The following is a 23,779-nucleotide window of genomic DNA, read 5'->3' as shown; positions in this document are numbered from 1 at the left end:
TTCAGCAATAAAACAGGAACAAAAACAAGAGAGGGAGAGACACAGGAGAGAGCTGAACTTACTTGGGAAGCAGGTGAAAGAGCTGCAGAAAGACAAAGAGCCACAGGGGAGAGATAGCGGCATTAGCCCAGCAGCCAGAGGCTAGAGATAAGACAGTACAGAGCCCGACTGAGCAGCTGCACTCTCACACTGAACAACAGCAGCAGACCCACAATACAGGGGGAGCCACACAGACCGACCAGCACACTGAAGCCCAGTCTGCCCCCACCACTTTGGAACCACAGCCGAGCCGCTCACAAGAGGAACGCACACACCAGACATGACCACCCCACCAGACACGACACAAACACACAACCTGTGAGTCCAGACGAAAGCCACCAGCCAGTAAACACCAACAAGGCTGACATCGTAATACTCATAGACTCAAATGGGAAATTCCTCTGGGAGAAAAAGTTCTTCCCTAGACGTAAAGTAGAAAAGATCTGGTGCCCAACAACAGACAGAGCCCTAGAATGGCTGACCAAAACCCAATTAGGCTCCCCCCAACACATAATAATACACACTGGCACAAATGACCTAAGGGCCCAGCAGAAAAGGGTAGCAACATCGCTCAGATCAGTGATTGAGAAGGCAAGCGACACCTTCCCAAACACTAGAATCATTGTTTCCACACTATTGCCGAGAAGAGACTTCAACAACAAAACAATCCATGAGATAAATGCAAGCATAGCAAGAGACTGTGAATTAAAACATAACGTGCACCTGGCCCAACACCCCACCCTCGATGTGGAATGTCTTCACGACCACGTCCATATCCACAGGAAGCGAATGTCGGTCTTTGCGAAGGCCCTGAAGGACGTCGCTTTTAACCGGGTCCACACCCAGACTCCAAGAGGACCCCCCCCCGCCGACCACCAAAGACCAACGGGATACAGACCAGGACTACTACAGAGACCACCACCACAGAGAGGATCCCCACGCACAACAACAATGTCGGACCTGCACCACTCCTGCCCTACAGGGGAACAGGACCACCCCCAGCCAGGCAGAGGGAGAGGTGCTCGGGGCGTACGCAATACCACAGGCAGAGACAATCCATTAAGAGACATAATGCAGACGATCAGCAGCATCTACTCCCGCCTTATGGATCAGAAAAAATAAGGACTAGTTGTTAGAAAGAGTTGTAACCAATTATCCTCAGCATTTATAGACAATTGAAATGTTCTTTTTTCCTCATTTAGACACGACAAACACATATCACTATTTATCATATTTTAACCCATCACAGTAAAAGATCAATTTGAGCATGAAATCCTTATATATCTCAACCTGGAATATCCAAGGTCTATGCTCTTCTGTGCGTGGCATGAAGAGTGGGACCCCAGAGTTCCTAGATGAAATTAAAGATCTGGATATTATCTTTTTACAGGAAACCTGGTGTAGAGGAGAATGGCAAACTGGCTGTCCCCATGGGTACACAGAGCTGGTGGTCTCCTCCAATAAACTGCCAGGAGTAACCCAGGGCAGAGAATCTGGAGGCATACTGATTTGGCTTAAAACAGAGCTTAGGAATTACATTAAATTTATAAAAAAGGGCGAAAACCACTTATGGCTCAAAATTAAGAGGGGCATCATCTCTAGCATGCAAGATGTTTTCATTTGCACACTCTATATCCCCCCGACAGAATCCCCGTACTTCAAAGAGGACACCTTCTCCAACATAGAGAGGGAGCTTATCCAATTCCAGGCCCCACGAAATGTGTTGATCTGTGGTGACCTCAACTCAAGAACTGGCGAAGAACCAGACTTCACCAATAATATGGGGAATAATTACATATTTGGGAATAACCACTTTGATCTCCCTTTCTGATGCGCCATCAATTACTCAAAAGACTGAAGTTGAGCGAGTAACAACCAGGCTTTTATTAACTAAAGAATGAAGGTCTAGTCTCGAGTGGTCGACCCGTCCAGAATACTAAGGGACTGGGAGGTAGTCACTTATATACCTGGAATAGTGGGAGGAGTCAGCCGAGGCATGTCCAGACCTGTACCTAGTGGAATACACATACAGACACAGACAGGTATGACAGTGGTTTACCACACTTTCCATCCACACAGGCATAACTGCGACAAACAAACAAATGCTAACGGAAAACAGCTCCTGCAGCTCTGTCGAAGCCTGGGTCTGTACATTGTCAATGGTAGGTTCATGGGAGACTACCTAGGAAGATCCACCTATTGCTCACCTCTTGGCTTCAGCACCGTAGACTATATGATTACGGATCTGGACCCATCCTCTTTCAGAGCATTCACAGTCAAACCACAAACAACACTGTCAGATCACAGTCAAATTACTGCATATCTTAAAAGAACAGAAACAACCAACACAGAAACACAACCCAGTAAGCTGTACAACATTAAAAAATCCTACAGATGGGCCAAAGACAGCACGGAAAAATACCAGAAAGCAATTAGCAATCAATCAACTCAAGCTCTGTTGGACACCTTTCTGGAAAATACATACACGCACAATAAAGAAGGCGTAAACCGGGCAGTGAATAACCTAAATAATATTTTTGATAATTTGGCATCAATGTCAAACTTGAAAGTTCGCAAGAATAAACCCAAAACAAAAAACTACGAAAAATGGTTTGACTCAGATTGCCAGAACTTGAGGAAAAAACTCAGAAAAATATCAAACCAAAACACAGACAGCCAGAAAACGAGGAATTACACCTTACTTATTGTCAGGCACTAACACAATACAAAAACACACTCAGAACCAAGAAAGAGCAGTATATTAAGAATGCACTCAGCTCCATTGAGGAATCCATTGATTCCAATTGTTTCTGGGACAACTGGAATACATTACACAAAAAACAACACGACGAATTGGCCATTCAAAACGGAGACACATGGGAAAACCATTTTGAAAAATTATACCAGAAAAACACACTAAGCCCAGAGCAATACCAAATATGCAAAAAACTGGAAAAGCTCGAATTGGCCATAAAAGATAACCAAAACCCGCTAGACCCCATAATAACTGAAAAAGAGCTATTTGAAAAACTCAAGGACCTGCGACCAGGAAAAGCTTGCGGTGCAGATGGCATCCTAAGCGAGATGATTAAACACACGGACGATAAAATGAAATTGACTATCCTAAAACTCTTCAACTTGGTTCTGAGTGTCGGTTACTTCCCTGATATCTGGAACAAAGGACTCATAACGCCCATATACAAAAGTGGAGACAAAGTTGACCCAAATAACTATCGAGGCATCTGTGTAAACAGTAACCTGGGGAAGGTATTCTGTAATATCATAAACAAAAGACTTATAAACTTCCTTGAGGAGCACAATGTCTTGAGTAAAAGCCAAATTGGATTCCTACCAAACTATAGAACATCAGATCATATCTTCACCCTACAGACCCTAATTGACAAACATGTTCATCAAAACAAAAGCAACATTTTTGCCTGCTTTATAGATTTCCAGAAGGCTTTCGATTCCATCTGGCACGACGGTCTATTCTTGAAACTTATTGAAAGTGGTGTAGGGGGAAAAACATATGATGTTATTAAATCAATGTATACAAACAATAAATGTGCAGTTAAAATTGGAGACAAACAAACAAAATACTTCCCACAGGGGCATGGTGTGACGCAGGGCTCGCCCATCTCACCGACACTCTTTAATATTTACATAAATGAATTGGCAAAACTACTTGAACAATCTACAGCACCCGGCCTCACCCTATATGAATCCAAGGTCAAATTCCTTCTCTATGCAGACGACCTGGTTCTGCTGTCACCAACTAAGGAGGGTCTACAGCAGAACCTGGATCTGCTAGATTCGTTTGGTCAGACCTGGGCCCTGACAATAAACCCCAAAAAACCAAAGTCCTTGTGTTCCAGCAGAGATCCAGACATCAGGGACCCAGAATAAATTTCACACTAGGAACAACTAAAATTGAACAAACCACTAACTACACATACTTGGGCTTAAAAATCAGTTCTACGGGAAATTTTCATCTGGCTGTGAATGAACTGAAAGAGAAAGCAAGAAGGGCTTTCTATGCCATTAAAAAATCAATCCAAATAGAAATCCCAATTAGCATTTGGCACAAAATTTTTAAATCAGTAATTGAACCAATTGCACTCTATGGCAGTGAGGTGTGGGGACCGCTAACACAATAAGAATTTGCAAAATGGGACAAACACCCAATTGAGATCCTACATGCAGAATTCTGTAAAAATATCCTCCGGACTCAAAGGAAAACCGTAAACAATGCATGCAGGGCAGAACTAGGCCAATATCCATTAATAATTACTATCCAAAAAAGAGCCACCAAATTTTGGAAACACCTAAAAATGAGCAACCCCCACTGCTATCATTACGAAGCCCTGAAATGCCAAGAGAGGACCATAAAGAAGAATACCCTCAGTCAACTAGTCCTGGGACTCAGTGAAGTAACTACTAACACTACTAACAATAACCAGCCCCAGGACAGTGACATCGTAGCACAGAGAATTCGACCCAACACAATTGTCACTAAGCAAAAGGAAAAATATCTGTCATATTGGGCAGAAACAACAAAAACCCAAAACAAACTCAATTGCTACTTGGCCCTAAACAGACAATACACCATGGCTGAATACCCGACCATGGTAAAGGATAGCAAACTGAGAAAAACCTTGACAATGTACAGACTTAGTGAACATAGCCAGGCCATCGAAAAAGGCAGACACAGGCAGACCCGGCTGCCAAGAGAGGACAGGATATGCTCTCACTGCAGTCAGGGAGTGGTGGAGACAGAGATGCACTTCCTCACAGCTTGTGGAAAATATCAGGGCATCAGGGAGAATTTCTACCCAAAATTCACAAAAATATGCCCTGAATTCAGAAATTTGAATGACGACCAAAAACTCCCATACCTACTAGGGGAACAGAGAAATTGTGTAACCTTAGCGGCACACTATGTTACAGCTTGCCATAAACAGAGGGACAACCATTAAATCTAAGAAAAGAGTATATACAAATTATATGAATGTATATTTATACACTCAGGGATATATCTGTTTATACACTGGGTAGATCCGCGTTTATGTGTTCAACCATAAATGTTTTTCGATGCTTTGGCAACATAAGATGTACCTTGTCATGCCAATAAAGCGATTTGAATTGAATTGAATTGAATTGACTGGGAGAGAGAGACTGGGAGAGAGAAAGAGAGAGACTGGGGAGAGAGAGAGACTGGGGGGAGAGAGAGTGAGAGACTGGGGGGGAGAGAGTGAGAGCGCGAGACTGGGGGAGAGCGAGAGAGACTGGGGAGAGCGAGAGAGACTGGGAGAGAGAGAAAGAAAGAGATGGGGAGAGAGAGAGAGAGACTGGGGGAGAGGGAGAGAGCGGGGGGGAGAGAGACGGGGGGAGAGAGAGACTGGGGGCGAGAGAGACTGGGGGAGAGAGAGAGACTGAGGGAGAGAGAGAGAGACTGGGGGAGAGAGAGAGAGATTGGGGGAGAGAGACTGGGGGAGAGAGAAAGAAAGAGACTGGGGAGAGAGAGAGACTGGGAGAGGGAGAGAGAGAGACTGGGGAGAGAGAGAGAAAGAGACTGGGGAGAGAGCGAGAGACTGGGAGAGGGAGAGAGAGAATGGGGAGAGGGAGAGAGAACTGGGCGAGTAAGAGAGAGAGAGACTGCGGGAGGGAGAAAGAGAGACTGGGGGACACTGGGGGAGAGAGGGAGACTGGGGAGGGAGGGAGAGAGACGGGGAGAGAGAGAGATGGGGGAGAGAGAGAGACTAGGGGAGAGAGAGAGACGGGGAGAGAGACTGGGAGAGGGGGAGAGAGAGAGAGACGAGAGAGACTGGGAGAGAGATGGGGGATAGAGAGAGACTGGGGGAGAGAGCGAGAGAGAGAGAGACTGGGGGAGAGAGAGTGATGGGGAGAGAGAGAGAGAGAGAGACTGGGGGAGAGAGAGACTGGGAGAGAGAGAGAGAGAGACTGGGGGAGAGAGAGAGAGAGAGACTGTGGGAGAGAGAGAGACTGGGAGAGAGAGAGAGAGAGACTGGGGGGAGAGAGAGAGAATGGGGAAGAGAGAGAATCGGGAGGAGAGAGAGAATGGGGAGAGAGAGAGACTGGGAGAGAGAAAAAGAGAGACTGCGGGAGGGAGACTGGGGGGAGAGAGAGACTGGGGGAGAGAGAGAGAGACTGGGGGGAGAGAGAAAGAAAGAGACTGGGGAGAGAGAGAGAGACGGGGGGGAGAGAGAATGGGGAAAGGGAGAGAGAACTGGGAGAGAAAGAGAGAGAGCGAGACTAGGGGAGAGAGAGACGGGGGAGAGAGAGAGATAGGGGGAGTGAGAGACAGACTGGGGGGGAGAGAGAGAGAGAGACGGGGGAGAGAGGGAGACTGGAGGAGTGAGAGTGACTGGGGGCGTGAGAGAGTCTGGGGGGTGAGAGAGACCTGGGGAGAGAGAGAGAGACAGCGGTGGAGAGAGAGATGGGGAGAGAGAGAGAGATTGGGGGAGAGTGAGAGTGATGGGGGAAAGAGAGAGACGTAAGGCGGTGCTGATGCCACACTGAGTGGGTCTGGCAGCGGGTATGGGTGGGCAGCAGGAAGCCAGATGGCTGAGCCCTATGGAGGCAGGTGGGGGCAGGAGGTCCCCGGTCGGGTTAGCCCGATTGTGAGCCAGGAGTGGGGCGAAGAGGCCATTGCTGTGAACGGTGTCAGAGAGCTGTGGGAAGGAGAGGCAGTGTGAGGGAAAGTAAAGCAGGTGGATCGGAGGAGCTCGGCACCACCAGCCTCTGGAGGGTGAAAGGGCGAGGGTAGAAACCCGACTGCCTTCTTACTACGAGCAGCTGCCCCCTGGCATTGCTCCCAGTGAGTCAGACAACTAAGATCAGCAGTGAGGGCAGCCCAGAGTCTGTAGTAATTTGATGGAGTCTCCGGATCCGGGGGCACTGCGGGGAGGATCCTGTGGTTCTCGGAACACCATGGAGGGGTTCTGGGAATACTGGGAGGGACCTCTTCAGATCTGGGAGCATTGAGAGCTTTGCTGAGACTAGGAAGCACTGGGAATGCGATGTGTGATTGAGAGAGGGGGTCCGGGGATTTGGCGGCGCAGGGGAATGCTGGGGAAGGGTGGTATAACATCCAGCTGGCCTGGGAGGGGTCATCGCAGCTTTGGAGAAGCAGAACTGGGGGTTGCTGGGATCTGGCCATATTTGGAACAGGGGCAGGGTCAAGCAGCCTTGTGGGGCTGGAAGGCCAGGATAGCAGGACACAAACTGCCCGTGGTCACTTTCAGGCTGTGAGCCCCCCACCCCCCACTGCTGCCCTGCCCTGCCCTGCCCGGCCCGGCCCGGCAGCCTCTGCCCCTGACCCTGTGTGGCGGGGCTGTGAAATGCAACTGGGCAGATACAAACGTCATTGTTACACACATAACAGCCAACAATGGAAAGGGGATTTTGCAGTCGCTGCGGGAGCCTGGGTCACTTTTGTTCTGTGCATGCCTTTCGGTGAAGTGAGCCCACATGAAAGCTGGATTGACTGGTTCAGCAGCTTTGGTCTGTAATGTTTGTGTTGCCAGCAGAGACATCAGCCGTGTGACTCACATAGTTTTGATGCAGGAGCTCAGTTGCAGTTCGTGTTTCCCTGTTGTCAGAATCCTATCCTTAATTTCACTTAGACTTCCAACCGGTAAGTACGGAATTGAACAGATTCTCCACTAATACCATTAAACCCCTCTTGAGGTGCTTTATATCGATTCTGCGGCAATGGGGAAGTGGAGCTCAGAGAGAGAGCACTTTTTCAAAGAAAAGGAAGACAGACTTGCATTTCTATAGCGCCTTTCACAAACTCAGAACGTCCCAAAGCGCTTTACAGCCATGAAGCACTTTTTGAAGTGGAGTCACTGTTGTAATGTAGGAAACGCAGCAGCCAATTTGTACACAGCAAGCTCCCACAAACAGCAATGTGATAATGACCAGATAATCTGTTTTTGTTATGTTGGTTGAGGGATAAATATTTGCCAGGACACCGGGGCGAACTCACCTGCTCTTTTTCGAAATAGTGGCCGTGGGATCTTTTACGTTTACCTGAGAGAGCAGACGGGGCCTCAGTTTAATGTCTCATCCGAAAGACAGCACCTCCGACAGTGCAGCACTCCCTCAGTACTGCCCCTCCGACAGTGCAGCGCTCCCTCAGCACTGCCCCTCCTACAGTGCGGTGCTCCCTCAGCACTGCCCCTCCAACAGTGCAGCGCTCCCTCTGCACTGCCCCTCCGACAGTGCAGCACTCCCTCAGCACTGCCCCTCTGACAGTGCAGCGCTCCCTCTGCACTGCCCCTCCGACAGTGTAGCACTCCCTCAGTACTGCCCCTCTGACAGTGCAGCGCTCCCTCAGTACTGCCCCTCCAACAGTGCAGCGCTCCCTCAGTACTGCCCCTCCGACAGTGCAGCGCTCCCTCAGCACTGCCCCTCCGACAGTGCAGCGCTCCCTCAGCACTGCCCCTCCTACAGTGCACCGCTCCCTCAGTGCTGCCCCTCTGACAGTGCAGCACTCCCTCAGTACTGCCCCTCCAACAGTGCAGCGCTCCCTCAGTGCTGCCCCTCCAACAGTGCAGCGCTCCCTCAGTGCTGCCCCTCCGACAGTGTAGCACTCCCTCAGCACTGCCTGTCCGACAGTGCAGCGCTCGCTCAGCACTGCCCCTCCGACTGTGCAGCGCTCCCTCAGTGCTGCCCCTCTGACAGTGCAGCACTCCCTCAGCACTGCCTGTCCGACAGTGCAGCGCTCGCTCAGCACTGCCCCTCCGACAGTGCAGCGCTCCCTCAGTACTGACCCTCCGACAGCGCAGCACTCCATCAGCACTGCCCCTCCGACAGTGCGGCGCTCCCTCAGTACTGCCTCTCCGACAGTGCAGCGCTCCCTCAGTACTGCCCCTCCGACAGTGCGGCGCTCCCTCAGCACTGCCCCTCCGACAGTGCAGCGCTCCCTCAGCACTGCCCCTCTGACAGTGCAGCGCTCCCTCAGCACTGCCCCTCCGACAATGCAGCGCTCCCTCAGCACTGCCCCTCCGACAGTGCAGTGCTCCCTCAATACTGCCCCTCCAACAGCGCAGCACTCCATCAGCACTGCCCCTCCGACAGTGCAGTGCTCCCTTAATACTGCCCCTCCGACAGTGCAGTGCTCCCTCAGTACTGCCCCTCCGACAGTGCAGCGCTCCCTCATCACTGCCCCTCTGACAGTGCAGCACTCCCTCAGTACTGCCCCTCCGACAGTGCAGCGCTCCCTCAGCACTGCCCCTCCGACAGTGCAGCGCTCCCTCAGCACTGCCCCTCCGACAGTGCAGCGCTCCCTCAGCACTGCCCCTCCGACAGTGCAGCGCTCCCTCAGTACTGCCCCTCCGACAGTGCGGCGCTCCCTCAGTACTGACCCTCCGACAGTGCAGCGCTCCCTCAGCACTGCCCCTCTGACAGTGCAGCGCTCCCTCAGCACTGCCCCTCTAACAGTGCAGTGCTCCCTCAGCACTGCCCCTCCGACAGTGCAGCGCTCCCTCAGCACTGCCCCTCTGACAGTGCAGCGCTCCCTCAGCACTGCCCCTCCGACAGTGCAGCGCTCCCTCAGCACTGCCCCTCCGACAGTGCAGTGCTCCCTCAGTACTGACCCTCCGACAGTGCAGCGCTCCCTCAGCACTGCCCCTCCGACAGTGCAGTGCTCCCTCAGTACTGACCCTCCGACAGTGCGGCGCTCCCTCAGTACTGCCCCTCCGACAGTGCAGTGCTCCCTCAATACTGCCCCTCTGACAGTGCAGCGCTCCCTCAGCCTAGATTTTGTGTTCAAGTCCTCGGAGTGGGAGTGAAGGTGCTACCAACCGAGCCATGGCTGGCACCGTACACAGTAATAACCTGTGAACAGCAGTCGAGCTCAATCCAGAGATCCTGCTGTACCACATTCTCTGAGGAAGTGACAATCCAAGTCGTCTTCTCCTTAGGCAGTTTCTCGGAACCGAGGATGACTTGCTTCCACACTATAAAATGAGTTCTCAGGTGACTGATCAGTCCAATGCGGGACCTACAGCCTCTGTCACAGGTGGGGCAGACGGTGGTTGAAGGGGTGGGTGGGTGGGGTCTTTGGGTTGACGTGCGCTCCTTGTGCTCCTTACGCTGCTTGTGCTTACTCCCGGCGAAGAGACTCGAGGTGTTCGGCGCCTTCCCGGATGCTTCTCCTCCACTTCGTGCGGTCTTGGGCCAGGGATTCCCAGGTGTCGGTGGGACAACCCAAGTGGACTGTAGGAAGCCCAACAATGTGCGTTCCTCAGACTTCCAAAAGGCTTGGGCAAAGTTCAAATGAAAGGCTATTAGTTGAGCTCAAAGCTGTGGGGATCTGTGTGGGAATGGATAAGAACTTGGCTGAAGGGTCGAAACCAACAAGGACCTGTTGGAGGAGTTGGGGAAGTGCTGAGTGCGCTGCCCCAGGGCTCAGTGCTGGGGACACTGCTGTTTCTCATTTATATCAATGGCAAATGTAGAAACCCAATCAAACCGGTCAAACTTGCAGATGATATCAAACTGTGAAATCAGAGATTGGCAGCTCCAAAATTACAGTACTGCCTCTCCGACAGTGCAGCGCTCCCTCAGTACTGCCCCTCCGACAGTGCGGCGCTCCCTCAGCACTGCCCCTCCGACAGTGCAGCGCTCCCTCAGCACTGCCCCTCTGACAGTGCAGCGCTCCCTCAGCACTGCCCCTCCGACAATGCAGCGCTCCCTCAGCACTGCCCCTCCGACAGTGCAGTGCTCCCTCAATACTGCCCCTCCAACAGCGCAGCACTCCATCAGCACTGCCCCTCCGACAGTGCAGTGCTCCCTTAATACTGCCCCTCCGACAGTGCAGTGCTCCCTCAGTACTGCCCCTCCGACAGTGCAGCGCTCCCTCATCACTGCCCCTCTGACAGTGCAGCACTCCCTCAGTACTGCCCCTCCGACAGTGCAGCGCTCCCTCAGCACTGCCCCTCCGACAGTGCAGCGCTCCCTCAGCACTGCCCCTCCGACAGTGCAGCGCTCCCTCAGCACTGCCCCTCCGACAGTGCAGCGCTCCCTCAGTACTGCCCCTCCGACAGTGCGGCGCTCCCTCAGTACTGACCCTCCGACAGTGCAGCGCTCCCTCAGCACTGCCCCTCTGACAGTGCAGCGCTCCCTCAGCACTGCCCCTCTAACAGTGCAGTGCTCCCTCAGCACTGCCCCTCCGACAGTGCAGCGCTCCCTCAGCACTGCCCCTCTGACAGTGCAGCGCTCCCTCAGCACTGCCCCTCCGACAGTGCAGCGCTCCCTCAGCACTGCCCCTCCGACAGTGCAGTGCTCCCTCAGTACTGACCCTCCGACAGTGCAGCGCTCCCTCAGCACTGCCCCTCCGACAGTGCAGTGCTCCCTCAGTACTGACCCTCCGACAGTGCGGCGCTCCCTCAGTACTGCCCCTCCGACAGTGCAGTGCTCCCTCAATACTGCCCCTCTGACAGTGCAGCGCTCCCTCAGCCTAGATTTTGTGTTCAAGTCCTCGGAGTGGGAGTGAAGGTGCTACCAACCGAGCCATGGCTGGCACCGTACACAGTAATAACCTGTGAACAGCAGTCGAGCTCAATCCAGAGATCCTGCTGTACCACATTCTCTGAGGAAGTGACAATCCAAGTCGTCTTCTCCTTAGGCAGTTTCTCGGAACCGAGGATGACTTGCTTCCACACTATAAAATGAGTTCTCAGGTGACTGATCAGTCCAATGCGGGACCTACAGCCTCTGTCACAGGTGGGGCAGACGGTGGTTGAAGGGGCGGGTGGGTGGGGTCTTTGGGTTGACGTGCGCTCCTTGTGCTCCTTACGCTGCTTGTGCTTACTCCCGGCGAAGAGACTCGAGGTGTTCGGCGCCTTCCCGGATGCTTCTCCTCCACTTCGTGCGGTCTTGGGCCAGGGATTCCCAGGTGTCGGTGGGACAACCCAAGTGGACTGTAGGAAGCCCAACAATGTGCGTTCCTCAGACTTCCAAAAGGCTTGGGCAAAGTTCAAATGAAAGGCTATTAGTTGAGCTCAAAGCTGTGGGGATCTGTGTGGGAATGGATAAGAACTTGGCTGAAGGGTCGAAACCAACAAGGACCTGTTGGAGGAGTTGGGGAAGTGCTGAGTGCGCTGCCCCAGGGCTCAGTGCTGGGGACACTGCTGTTTCTCATTTATATCAATGGCAAATGTAGAAACCCAATCAAACCGGTCAAACTTGCAGATGATATCAAACTGTGAAATCAGAGATTGGCAGCTCCAAAATTACAGAATGAGTTGGGGAAAATATATAAGTGGGCAGAACAATAGCAGATGAAATTTAGTACAGGCAGGTGTAAAGTATTGACCCTAGGAAAGAAAAATGGAGCAGACACGAACTCCATGAATGGTGCTGGAATAGCACCACACAAAGATCGTGGACATGCAGCTAAACACCGCCATGAGGACGGTGTCAGGGACACTCAAGTCCACTCCACTGAGTGGCTCCCGGTGCTGTCCCACATCGCCCTGCCTGCCATTCTCCGCGACGCCACCGTGCTCCGTGAGATGGAAAATATCACGAGCAACATCGACCTTCCCACTCACAAAGACTTGAAAAACCCACCACGGAAGCGCTTAAAATCGCGCCGGCCATTCTGGGAAGCAGCAGCCAATATTCACCCAGCTGGTATCGCCCCACTATCCAGATGGACGGACTCGTGGGGCGCCTGCAACATAAAGAACCGAGACCTCATCACTGACCCAACAGCAGAGGTCCCTGGCTTCGACCTCCCTCGGAGACAGTGGGCGGCGCTCAACCCAATCCGCACGGGGCACGGACGGTGCGGCCACCGGCTCCACGAGTGGGAGAGGAGGGACGATCCGAAGTGCGACTGTGGCCACGAGTCCCAGACCATGGAACACATCACATCGACCTGCCCACTGAGATCTGCTGCGGGAGGCACCTCATTTCTCCACTCGGCATCTCAGGAGGCCGTGGAATGGAGAGTCAAACCAGACAGCCCATTGTAAGCTCTGCCTGTCATAGGAAACGACACAGCGAAGGATGGGGTTATGAGACCCCAGAGTGACTGACCTGTAATCAACACTAAAACATGCAGTACCAGGTACACTATCCCTTATCCGAAAGCCTTGGGACCAGCTGAGTTTCGGTTTTCGGAATTTTTCGGATTTCAGAAGGTATTATTATAAGACTGGGAAATTTGTATTTAATATAAATTTTAAAAGTTCAGGCTACGTCTTGCGGCTGTTCCGTGTCTCATTCCCCTTCCTGCTTCTCTGGAAAGCCGGATATCGGCTGACTCCTACTAAGCTAGCCCGCAAATCAGGTCGGGGGTCGGGTGGGGGGGGAGAAAAAAATATTGGACGGGCCGTGGTTCAGGTCGGGTGGGGGTGGGGGTCGGGGGGTGGGGGGGGTGGGTGGGGTGGGTCGGGGGGGAGAAAGAATATCGGACGGGCCGTGGGTCGGGTCGGGGGTCAGGTCGGGTGGGGGGGGGGGAGAAAAGAATATCGGACGGGCCGTGGGTCGGGTCGGGGGGTCGGGTCGGGTTGGGGGGGGGGGAGAAAAGAATATCGGACGGGCCGCTGTATTGTTGGGTTCACTCTCCCGGTACCTCCTTCACACTGCCCGGCTCGGCCTGCAATCGCCTACCCAGGAGGGAACTCTGTGACCCTCTGCCCTGCTCAGCGTAAGTCATGTGCCACTCTGGTCATGTCGTGCGTACAACTTACGCTGAACGAAAAAACTTTCGGTTTTTAAGAGGTTTTCGGTTTTCAGAAGCTCGGATAAAGGATAGTCTCCCTGTACCAGATGAGCAGGGAAGGTGGAAATCCTGCAGTCAGTTAATAACAATTGGAAGCTGCCCTGGAGGGACATTAGGGTCCTTTAGACTGTGTGAACTGAGATGGTCTGAATGCCCTTTCTCATCAGTAATGATCTTAACCCTGGGTTATGCTGACTTCGCTGATCTGAGACCGTACGGCCAGCCTTTGTGTTCCTGGGCTTAGGGAGGGGAAATTCAGTCAGGATCCTGGTCACCATCCAGAGCTGCCTCCCGGATATGATCAAGTGAACACAAGATGAGGCTCCTCTGGAATGCATGTCCCTTCCCCAGTATAAACACTCCCCGTGTGGGGCCTCACATGACAAGTAAGGTGGAACGGGACCCCAGCAAGAGAGAGGGTAGTTTTAAATCCTCTTAAAATGTTGGGACAGAAGAAACCAGACACGGTATCTAACTGTAGGTCAGTGCTTGTTGCTAACACAGGGTGGCAAACACGGGGACGAGCTGGATTCCTCAGCACTCAAACCATGCTCGACACAGGAATTCACCAAAAGGTTTCTGGTTTGCTAAAGGATCTGATTGTGTGTTTCAGTTTTGCTGGATGCCCCTCTGATCTTGGTGTGTTGAGATAATGGCGAAAGATGCAGCAAGAGTCGCTCGGATAGTCAACGAGGCCGTGGAGGAAGGCAGCAACTCATTGGGTAAGCTCCCCTGAGGTAGAGGCGACAGACACACTCGAGGCCCAGGCACACTGGGGAATGGGGGCTTTCAGGGAGCGGCAGCTGGGGCTGGATGCTCACATTCTGTTCGGGATCCAGGGTTTAAAATCCGTTTCCATTTTACAACTTGTTCATTCTCAGAATGGAAGGGTTAAGTTTTGTGGCGAATACCTGGCGAACGGCAGGATCTGGAGAGTGCCGAGCTCCGGGTGGTGCCACAGAGTGGGAGATCATAGGGCCAGGAATCAGTCTCAGCCACAGAGAGGAAGATTCCACAGAGGGTGCGGCAAGGAGGGGGAGCGGGAAATCTTCATGGAAGATCCCACCCTGTTATAGTAATGTGCCGTCTGGTGCCAGCCACAGTGGGCAGTGAGGGACCCTGCTGTCGCCTGACGTGCAATTAACGGTGAATCTTTTCGTATTTAAGTGTAAAATGTCCGATCAAAAAATAAAGCCTTATTCCTGTGACGATTTTGTTCTTTCGGAGGTGAGAATATGAACTATTGCAGCAACAGTTGAAGTTGGAATTTACCATTAAAATTCCACACATTACGGTAACTTAGTTTGTGTAACACTGGGGTACAGTACTGGTGGGTACAGGTCTGTCCCTGTGTAATACTGGGGTACATACTGGTGGGTACAGGTCTGTCCCTGTGTAATGCTGGGGTACAGTACTGGTGGGTACTGGTCTGTCACTGTATAACACTGGGGTAAAGTACTGGTGGGTACAGGTCTGTCACTGTATAACACTGGGGTACAGTACTGATGGGTACAGGTCTGTCACTGTATAACACTGGGGTATAGTACTAGGGGGTACAGGTCTGTCACTGTATAACACTGGGGTACAGTACTAGGGGGTACAGGTCTGTCATTAAAATTCCACACATTACGGTAACTTAGTTTGTGTAACACTGGGGTACAGTACTGGTGGGTACAGGTCTGTCCCTGTGTAATACTGGGGTACAGTACTGGTGGGTACAGGTCTGTCACTGTATAACACTGGGTACAGTACTGGTGGGTACAGGTCTGTCACTGTATAACACTGGGGTACAGTACTGGTGGGTACAGGTCTGTCACTGTATAACACTGGGGTACAGTACTGGTGGGTACAGGTCTGTCACTGTATAACACTGGGGTACAGTACTGATGGGTACAGGTCTGTCACTGTATAACACTGAGGTACAGTACTGATGGGTACAGGTCTGTCACTGTATAACACTGTGGTACCGTACTGGTGGGTACAGGTCTGTCCCTGTATAACACTGGGGTATAGCAATGGTGGGTACAGATCTGTCACTGTATAACACTGGGGTACAGTACTAGGGGGTACAGGTCTGTCACTGTATAACACTGGGGTATAGTACTGGTGGGTACAGATCTGTCACTGTATAACACTGGGGTATAGTATTGGTGGGTACAGGTCTGTCACTGTATAACACAGGGATAAAGTACTGGTGGGTACAGATCTGTCACTGTATAACACTGGGGTACAGTACTAGGGGGTACAGGTCTGTCACGGTATAACATGGGTACAGTACTGATGGGTACAGGTCTGTCACTATAACACTGGGTACAGTACTGGTGGGTACAGGTCTGTCACTGTATAACACTGGGGTACAGTACTGGTGGGTACAGGTCTGTCACTGTATAACACTGGGGTACAGTACTGATGGGTACAGGTCTGTCACTGTATAACACTGGGGTACAGTACTGATGGGTACAGGTCTGTCACTGTATAACACTGGGGTACAGTACTGATGGGTACAGGTCTGTCACTGTATAACACTGGGGTACAGTACTGATGGGTACAGGTCTGTCACTGTATAACACTGTGGTACCGTACTGGTGGGTACAGATCTGTCACTGTATAACACTGGGGTACAGTACTAGGGGGTACAGGTCTGTCACTGTATAACACTGGGGTATAGTACTGGTGGGTACAGATCTGTCACTGTATAACACTGGGGTATAGTATTGGTGGGTACAGGTTTGTCACTGTATAACACAGGGATACAGTACTGGTGGGTACAGATCTGTCACTGTATAACACGGGTACAGTACTAGGGGGTACAGGTCTGTCACTGTATAACACAGGTACAGTACTGGTGGGTACAGGTCTGTCACTGTATAACATGGGTACAGTACTGGTGGGTATAGGTCTGTCACTGTATAACACTGGGGTACAGTACTGGTGGGTACAGGTCTGTCACTGTATAACATAGGTACAGTACTGGTGGGTATAGGTCTGTCACTGTATAACACTGGGGTACAGTACTGGTGGGTACAGATCTGTCACTGTATAACACTGGGTACAGTACTGGTGGGTACAGGTCTGTCACTGTATAACACTGGGTACAGTACTGGTGGGTACAGGTCTGTCCCTGTATAACACGGGGTACAGTACTGGTGGGTACAGGTCTGTCACTGTATAACACTGGGGTACAGTACTGGTGGGTACAGGTCTGTCACTGTATAACACTGGGGTACAGTACTGGTGGGTACAGGTCTGCCACTGTATAACACTGGGGTACAGTACTGGTGGGCACAGGCCTGTCACTGTATAACACTGGGGCACAGTACTGGTGGGTACAGGTCTGTCACTGTATAACACTGGGGCACAGTACTGGTGGGTACAGGTCTGTCACTGTATAACACTGGGGTACAGTACTGGTGGGGACAGGTCTGTCACTGTATAACACTGGGGTACAGTACTGATGGGTACAGGTCTGTCACTGTATAACACTGGGATACAGTACTGGTGGGTACAGGTCTGTCACTATAACACTGGGGTACAGTACTGGTGGGTACAGGTCTGTCACTGTATAACACTGGGGTATAGTACTGGTGGGTACAGGTCTGTCACTGTATAACTGGGGTACAGTACTGGTGGGTACAGGTCTGTCACTGTATAACCCTGGGGTACAGTACTGGTGGGTACAGGTCTGTCCCTGTATAACACTGGGGTGCAGTCCTGATAGGTACAGGTCTGTCACTGTATAACACTGGGGTACAGTACTGGTGGGTACAGGTCTGACACTGTATAACACTGGGGTACAGTACTGGTGGGTACAGGTCTGTCCCTGTATAACACTGGGGTACCGTACTGGTGGGTACGGTCTGTCCCTGTATAATACTGGGGTATAGTACTGGTGGGTACACGTCTGTCACTGTATAACACTGGGGTACAGTACTGGCGGGTACAGGTCTGTTGCTATATAACACGGGGTTACAGTACTGGCGGGTACAGGTCTGTCCCTGTATAACACAGGGGTACAGTACTGGCGGGTACAGGTCTGTCACTGTATAACACTGGGGTATAGTACTGGTGGGTACAGGTCTGTCACTGTATAACACTGGGGTATAGTACTGGTGGGTATAGGTCTGTCACTGTATAACACTGGGGTACCGTACTTGTGGGTACAGGTCTGTCCCTATATAACACTGGGGTATAGCACTGGTGGGTACAGATCTGTCACTGTATAACACTGGGGTACAGTACTAGGGGGTACAGGTCTGTCATTGTATCACACTGGGGTATAGTACTGGTGGGTACAGATCTGTCACTGTATAACACTGGGGTATAGCACTGGTGGGTACAGATCTGTCACTGTATAACACTGGGGTACAGTACTAGGGGGCACAGGTCTGTCACTGTATAACACTGGGGTATAGTATTGGTGGGTACAGGTCTGTCACTGTATAACACAGGGATACAGTACTGGTGGGTACAGATCTGTCACTGTATAACACAGGTACAGTACTGGTGGGTACAGGTCTGTCACTGTATAACATGGGTACAGTACTGGTGGGTATAGGTCTGTCACTGTATAACACTGGGGAACAGTACTGGTGGGTACAGGTCTGTCACTGTGTAACACTGGGTACAGTACTGGTGGGTACAGGTCTGTCACTGTATAACACTGGGGTACAGTACTGGTGGGTACAGGTCTGTCACTGTATAACACTGGGGTACAGTACTGATGGGTACAGGTCTGTCACTGTATAACACTGGGGTACAGTACTGATGGGTACAGGTCTGTCACTGTATAACACTGGGGTACAGTACTGATGGGTACAGGTCTGTCACTGTATAACACTGGGGTACAGTACTGATGGGTACAGGTCTGTCACTGTATAACACTGTGGTACCGTACTGGTGGGTACAGATCTGTCACTGTATAACACTGGGGTACAGTACTAGGGGGTACAGGTCTGTCACTGTATAACACTGGGGTATAGTACTGGTGGGTACAGATCTGTCACTGTATAACACTGGGGTATAGTATTGGTGGGTACAGGTTTGTCACTGTATAACACAGGGATACAGTACTGGTGGGTACAGATCTGTCACTGTATAACACGGGTACAGTACTAGGGGGTACAGGTCTGTCACTGTATAACACAGGTACAGTACTGGTGGGTACAGGTCTGTCACTGTATAACATGGGTACAGTACTGGTGGGTATAGGTCTGTCACTGTATAACACTGGGGTACAGTACTGGTGGGTACAGGTCTGTCACTGTATAACATAGGTACAGTACTGGTGGGTATAGGTCTGTCACTGTATAACACTGGGGTACAGTACTGGTGGGTACAGATCTGTCACTGTATAACACTGGGTACAGTACTGGTGGGTACAGGTCTGTCACTGTATAACACTGGGTACAGTACTGGTGGGTACAGGTCTGTCCCTGTATAACACGGGGTACAGTACTGGTGGGTACAGGTCTGTCACTGTATAACACTGGGGTACAGTACTGGTGGGTACAGGTCTGTCACTGTATAACACTGGGGTACAGTACTGGTGGGTACAGGTCTGTCACTGTATAACACTGGGGTACAGTACTGGTGGGTACAGGCCTGTCACTGTATAACACTGGGGCACAGTACTGGTGGGTACAGGTCTGTCACTGTATAACACTGGGGCACAGTACTGGTGGGTACAGGTCTGTCACTGTATAACACTGGGGTACAGTACTGGTGGGGACAGGTCTGTCACTGTATAACACTGGGGTACAGTACTGATGGGTACAGGTCTGTCACTGTATAACACTGGGATACAGTACTGGTGGGTACAGGTCTGTCACTATAACACTGGGGTACAGTACTGGTGGGTACAGGTCTGTCACTGTATAACACTGGGGTATAGTACTGGTGGGTACAGGTCTGTCACTGTATAACTGGGGTACAGTACTGGTGGGTACAGGTCTGTCACTGTATAACCCTGGGGTACAGTACTGGTGGGTACAGGTCTGTCCCTGTATAACACTGGGGTGCAGTCCTGATAGGTACAGGTCTGTCACTGTATAACACTGGGGTACAGTACTGGTGGGTACAGGTCTGACACTGTATAACACTGGGGTACAGTACTGGTGGGTACAGGTCTGTCCCTGTATAACACTGGGGTACCGTACTGGTGGGTACGGTCTGTCCCTGTATAATACTGGGGTATAGTACTGGTGGGTACACGTCTGTCACTGTATAACACTGGGGTACAGTACTGGCGGGTACAGGTCTGTTGCTATATAACACGGGGTTACAGTACTGGCGGGTACAGGTCTGTCCCTGTATAACACGGGGGTACAGTACTGGCGGGTACAGGTCTGTCACTGTATAACACTGGGGTATAGTACTGGTGGGTACAGGTCTGTCACTGTATAACACTGGGGTATAGTACTGGTGGGTATAGGTCTGTCACTGTATAACACTGGGGTACCGTACTTGTGGGTACAGGTCTGTCCCTATATAACACTGGGGTATAGCACTGGTGGGTACAGATCTGTCACTGTATAACACTGGGGTACAGTACTAGGGGGTACAGGTCTGTCATTGTATCACACTGGGGTATAGTACTGGTGGGTACAGATCTGTCACTGTATAACACTGGGGTATAGCACTGGTGGGTACAGATCTGTCACTGTATAACACTGGGGTACAGTACTAGGGGGCACAGGTCTGTCACTGTATAACACTGGGGTATAGTATTGGTGGGTACAGGTCTGTCACTGTATAACACAGGGATACAGTACTGGTGGGTACAGATCTGTCACTGTATAACACAGGTACAGTACTGGTGGGTACAGGTCTGTCACTGTATAACATGGGTACAGTACTGGTGGGTATAGGTCTGTCACTGTATAACACTGGGGAACAGTACTGGTGGGTACAGGTCTGTCACTGTGTAACACTGGGTACAGTACTGGTGTGTACAGGTCTGTCACTGTATAACACTGGGTACAGTACTGGTGGGTACAGGTCTGTCCCTGTATAACACGGGGTACAGTACTGGTGGGTACGGGTCTGTCACTGTATAACACTGGGGTACAGTACTGGTGGGTACAGGTCTGTCACTGTATAACACTGGGGTACAGTACTGGTGGGTACAGGTCTGTCACTGTATAACACTGGGGTACAGTACTGGTGGGTACAGGTCTGTCACTGTATAACACTGGGGTACAGCACTGGTGGGTACAGGCCTGTCACTGTATAACACTGGGGTACAGTACTGGTGGGTACAGGCCTGTCACTGTATAACACTGGGGTACAGTACTGTTGGGTACAGGTCTGTCACTGTATAACACTGGGGTACAGTACTGGTGGGTACAGGTCTGTCGCTGTATAACACTGGGGTACAGTACTGGTGGGTACAGGTCTGTCACTGTAACACTGGGGTACAGTACTGGTGGGTACAGGTCTGTCACTGTATAACACTGGGGTACAGTACTGGTGGGTACACGTCTGTCACTGTATAACACTGGGGTACAGTACTGGTGGGTACAGGCCTGTCACTGTATAACACTGGGGTACAGTACTGGTGGGTACAGATCTGTCACCTTTGGTGACATTGATGGTGTAAGTAGTTTGAACTGAACCACATAACAGGGAAGTGTGCTGACTTCAGTGCGTCCATTTCTATCCTGTTTTGACACGCTAAACATGTCTCGTGACAACACTGAGTTGCCCGGAGATGCTTGGAAATAGCCTGGAGTGGATCAATGACCAATTCAAACTGATCCTCTCTCCCTCTCTCTTTCTCCCTACCTCTCCTCTCTCTCCCTCCTAGGTTGGGTGGGATGCATCTCTATGGTAACAAAGACCAGACTTTGGTGCAGTAGTGACAGAAGCCATGGTGCTTGGGGAACATGAGCTCAGTACCTACCTTCTCCATAGTTTATAAAACATGGCGCTTTCTATTCCTTCCTATTTTCATGACGTACTTTCTATCTCCCACTATTTTGCACCGTTTTCTATTTGGTTTCCTTCTTGCAATCTGTTGTTTGTGAACCTCCCGTTGAGCTTTTCCTCCCAGCTCTGTTGCTGTCATTCTTTCTCTTTTTGTTCCCATTCTCCCCTCCCCCGCCCCAAACTGGCCGTGCTCCTCACAGTCTGTTCACTGGAAATAGAAGTGTAAAATTATCCGGGTTCTCCGTTGTCGTGGCTGCAGCTGGAATCGAGGGTTTCGGTTCTATTTTCAGCAAACACAAGTTAATGTTCCAAAAATCCGCTTCCTTTCAAGAACCCAAGGGTGAAGGGCCGAGGCCCAGAGTGCAGGACAGGGCCAAAGGTGAAGGGTCAAGGCCCAGAGTGCAGGACAGGGCCAAAGGTGAAGGGTCAAGGCCCAGAGTGCAGGACAGGACTAAGGGTGAAGGGTCAAGGCCCAGAGTGCAGGACCGGGCCAAGGGTGAATGGTCAAGGCCCAGAGTGCAGGACAGGGCCAAGGGTGAAGGGTCAAGGCCCAGAGTGCAGGACAGGACTAAGGGTGAAGGGTCAAGGCCCAGAGTGCAGGACAGGACCAAGGGTGAAGGGTCAAGGCCCAGAGTGCAGGACAGGGCCAAGGGTGAAGGGTCAAGGCCCAGAGTGCAGGACAGGACTAAGGGTGAAGGGTCAAGGCCCAGAGTGCAGGACAGGACTAAGGGTGAAGGGTCAAGGCCCAGAGTGCAGGACAGGACTAAGGGTGAAGGGTCAAGGCCCAGAGTGCAGGACAGGACCAAGGGTGAAGGGTCAAGGCCCAGAGTGCAGGATAGGGCCAAGGACCAAGGGTGAAGGGCTGAGGCTCACAGTGATGGGCAGGACCAAGGGTGGAGGGCTGAGGCCCAGAGTGCAGGACAGGACCAAGGGTCAGAGTGTAGATGAGATGATGTGATGCAGGGACTAGTGACGAGGCAACTTCCAGCTTGTGTTTAAACTCTGTAGATTATAGGATCAAAGGAAGAGTCGGGAGGTAAAAAGTTTTGAGAAACATTAATGGGAAAGAATGAGTTAGGATAGGAAATGCTGCTTTGTGTCTTGATCTGAACATAGTGAGAACTGCGGGAGGAGGCAGCGTGTGTAGGATGTAGTTGCTCCAGGAAGAAAGGAAATGTCAGAGCAGTACGAGCCATATTGATTAAAACAGAGCCAAGAAATGTTGCAACAGAGAGAGGCAAGTATTTTCCTCGATTTCACAGTGGTGCCTTGGACTGGATTCCACTTATCCCTTTAGTGTCAGGTCAAAGGACACCAACCCCGAGTTAGCAGGTCAAAAGAACAGGGCTTGACAGGGTAGATGCAGGGAGGATGTTTCCCCTGGCTGGAGAATCTAGACTTAGGGGTCACAGTCTCAGAATAAGGGGTCGGCCATTTAGGACTGAGATGAGGAGAAATTTCTTCACTCAGAGGGCGGTGAATCTTTGGAATTCTCTACCCCAGAGGGCTGTGGAGGCTCAGTCGTTGAGTATATTCAGGACAGAAATCGATAGATTTTTGGACTCGAGGGGAATCAAGGGATATGGGGATAGTGCAGGAGAGTGGAGTTGAGGTACAGATCAGCCATGGTCTTATTGAATGGCAGGCTCGAGGGGCCGAATGGCCTACTCCTGCTCCTATTTCTTATCTTCTTATGTACCTGTGCCAGCTCTCTGAAAGAGCTTTGCTCTTAGTCCTATTCCAATAGCTCAGCAACACCACAGCACCTGTCCATGGAGTGGGTTATACGGAGACATGACCTCAGCCTCCTTTTATTTTTCTCACCATGTTGCACATTGCACTTATATTTTGAGCCACCTGATGGCTCAGCTGGTTATTGCAGGAACCTTATACATCCCTGGGATAGGGAATGGGACTAAGTTCAATGCTCTTTTAGAGAGTTGGCACAGGTACATAAGAACATAAGAAATAGGAGCAGGAGTCGGCCATTCGGCCCTTCAAGCCTGCTCCGCCATTCAATAAGATCATGGCTGATCTTCTACCTCAACTCCA

General features: G+C 51.2%; 1 protein-coding gene across 2 annotated transcripts in view; it reads left to right on the top strand.

Moving 5' to 3' along the window:
- The window catches only part of LOC147098454 (leucine-rich repeat-containing protein 20-like), a 46,879-nt gene that overhangs the window by 8,649 nt on the left and 14,451 nt on the right, over positions 1–23,779 (top strand). Inside the window, exons 1-2 of one of the 2 annotated variants that reach the window (XM_085970135.1) lie at positions 7,590–7,696; positions 14,415–14,523. In XM_085970135.1, the coding sequence (XP_085826261.1) occupies positions 14,454–14,523 (70 nt within the window). In that variant the 5' untranslated portion in view covers positions 7,590–7,696; positions 14,415–14,453. Of the gene's footprint in view, positions 1–7,589; positions 7,697–14,414; positions 14,524–23,779 lie in introns of those variants that run through there. The other variant, XM_085970136.1, reaches the window with a different exon arrangement.

Source organism: Somniosus microcephalus, chromosome 29 (assembly GCF_052327205.1).
Source record: "Somniosus microcephalus isolate GS21.2 chromosome 29, FLI_Smic_1.0, whole genome shotgun sequence".
In the NCBI taxonomy this organism is placed as follows: Eukaryota; Metazoa; Chordata; class Chondrichthyes; order Squaliformes; family Somniosidae; genus Somniosus; species Somniosus microcephalus.
Note: the sequence above shows the minus strand (reverse complement) of the source record. Positions and strands in the feature narration are given on the sequence as shown.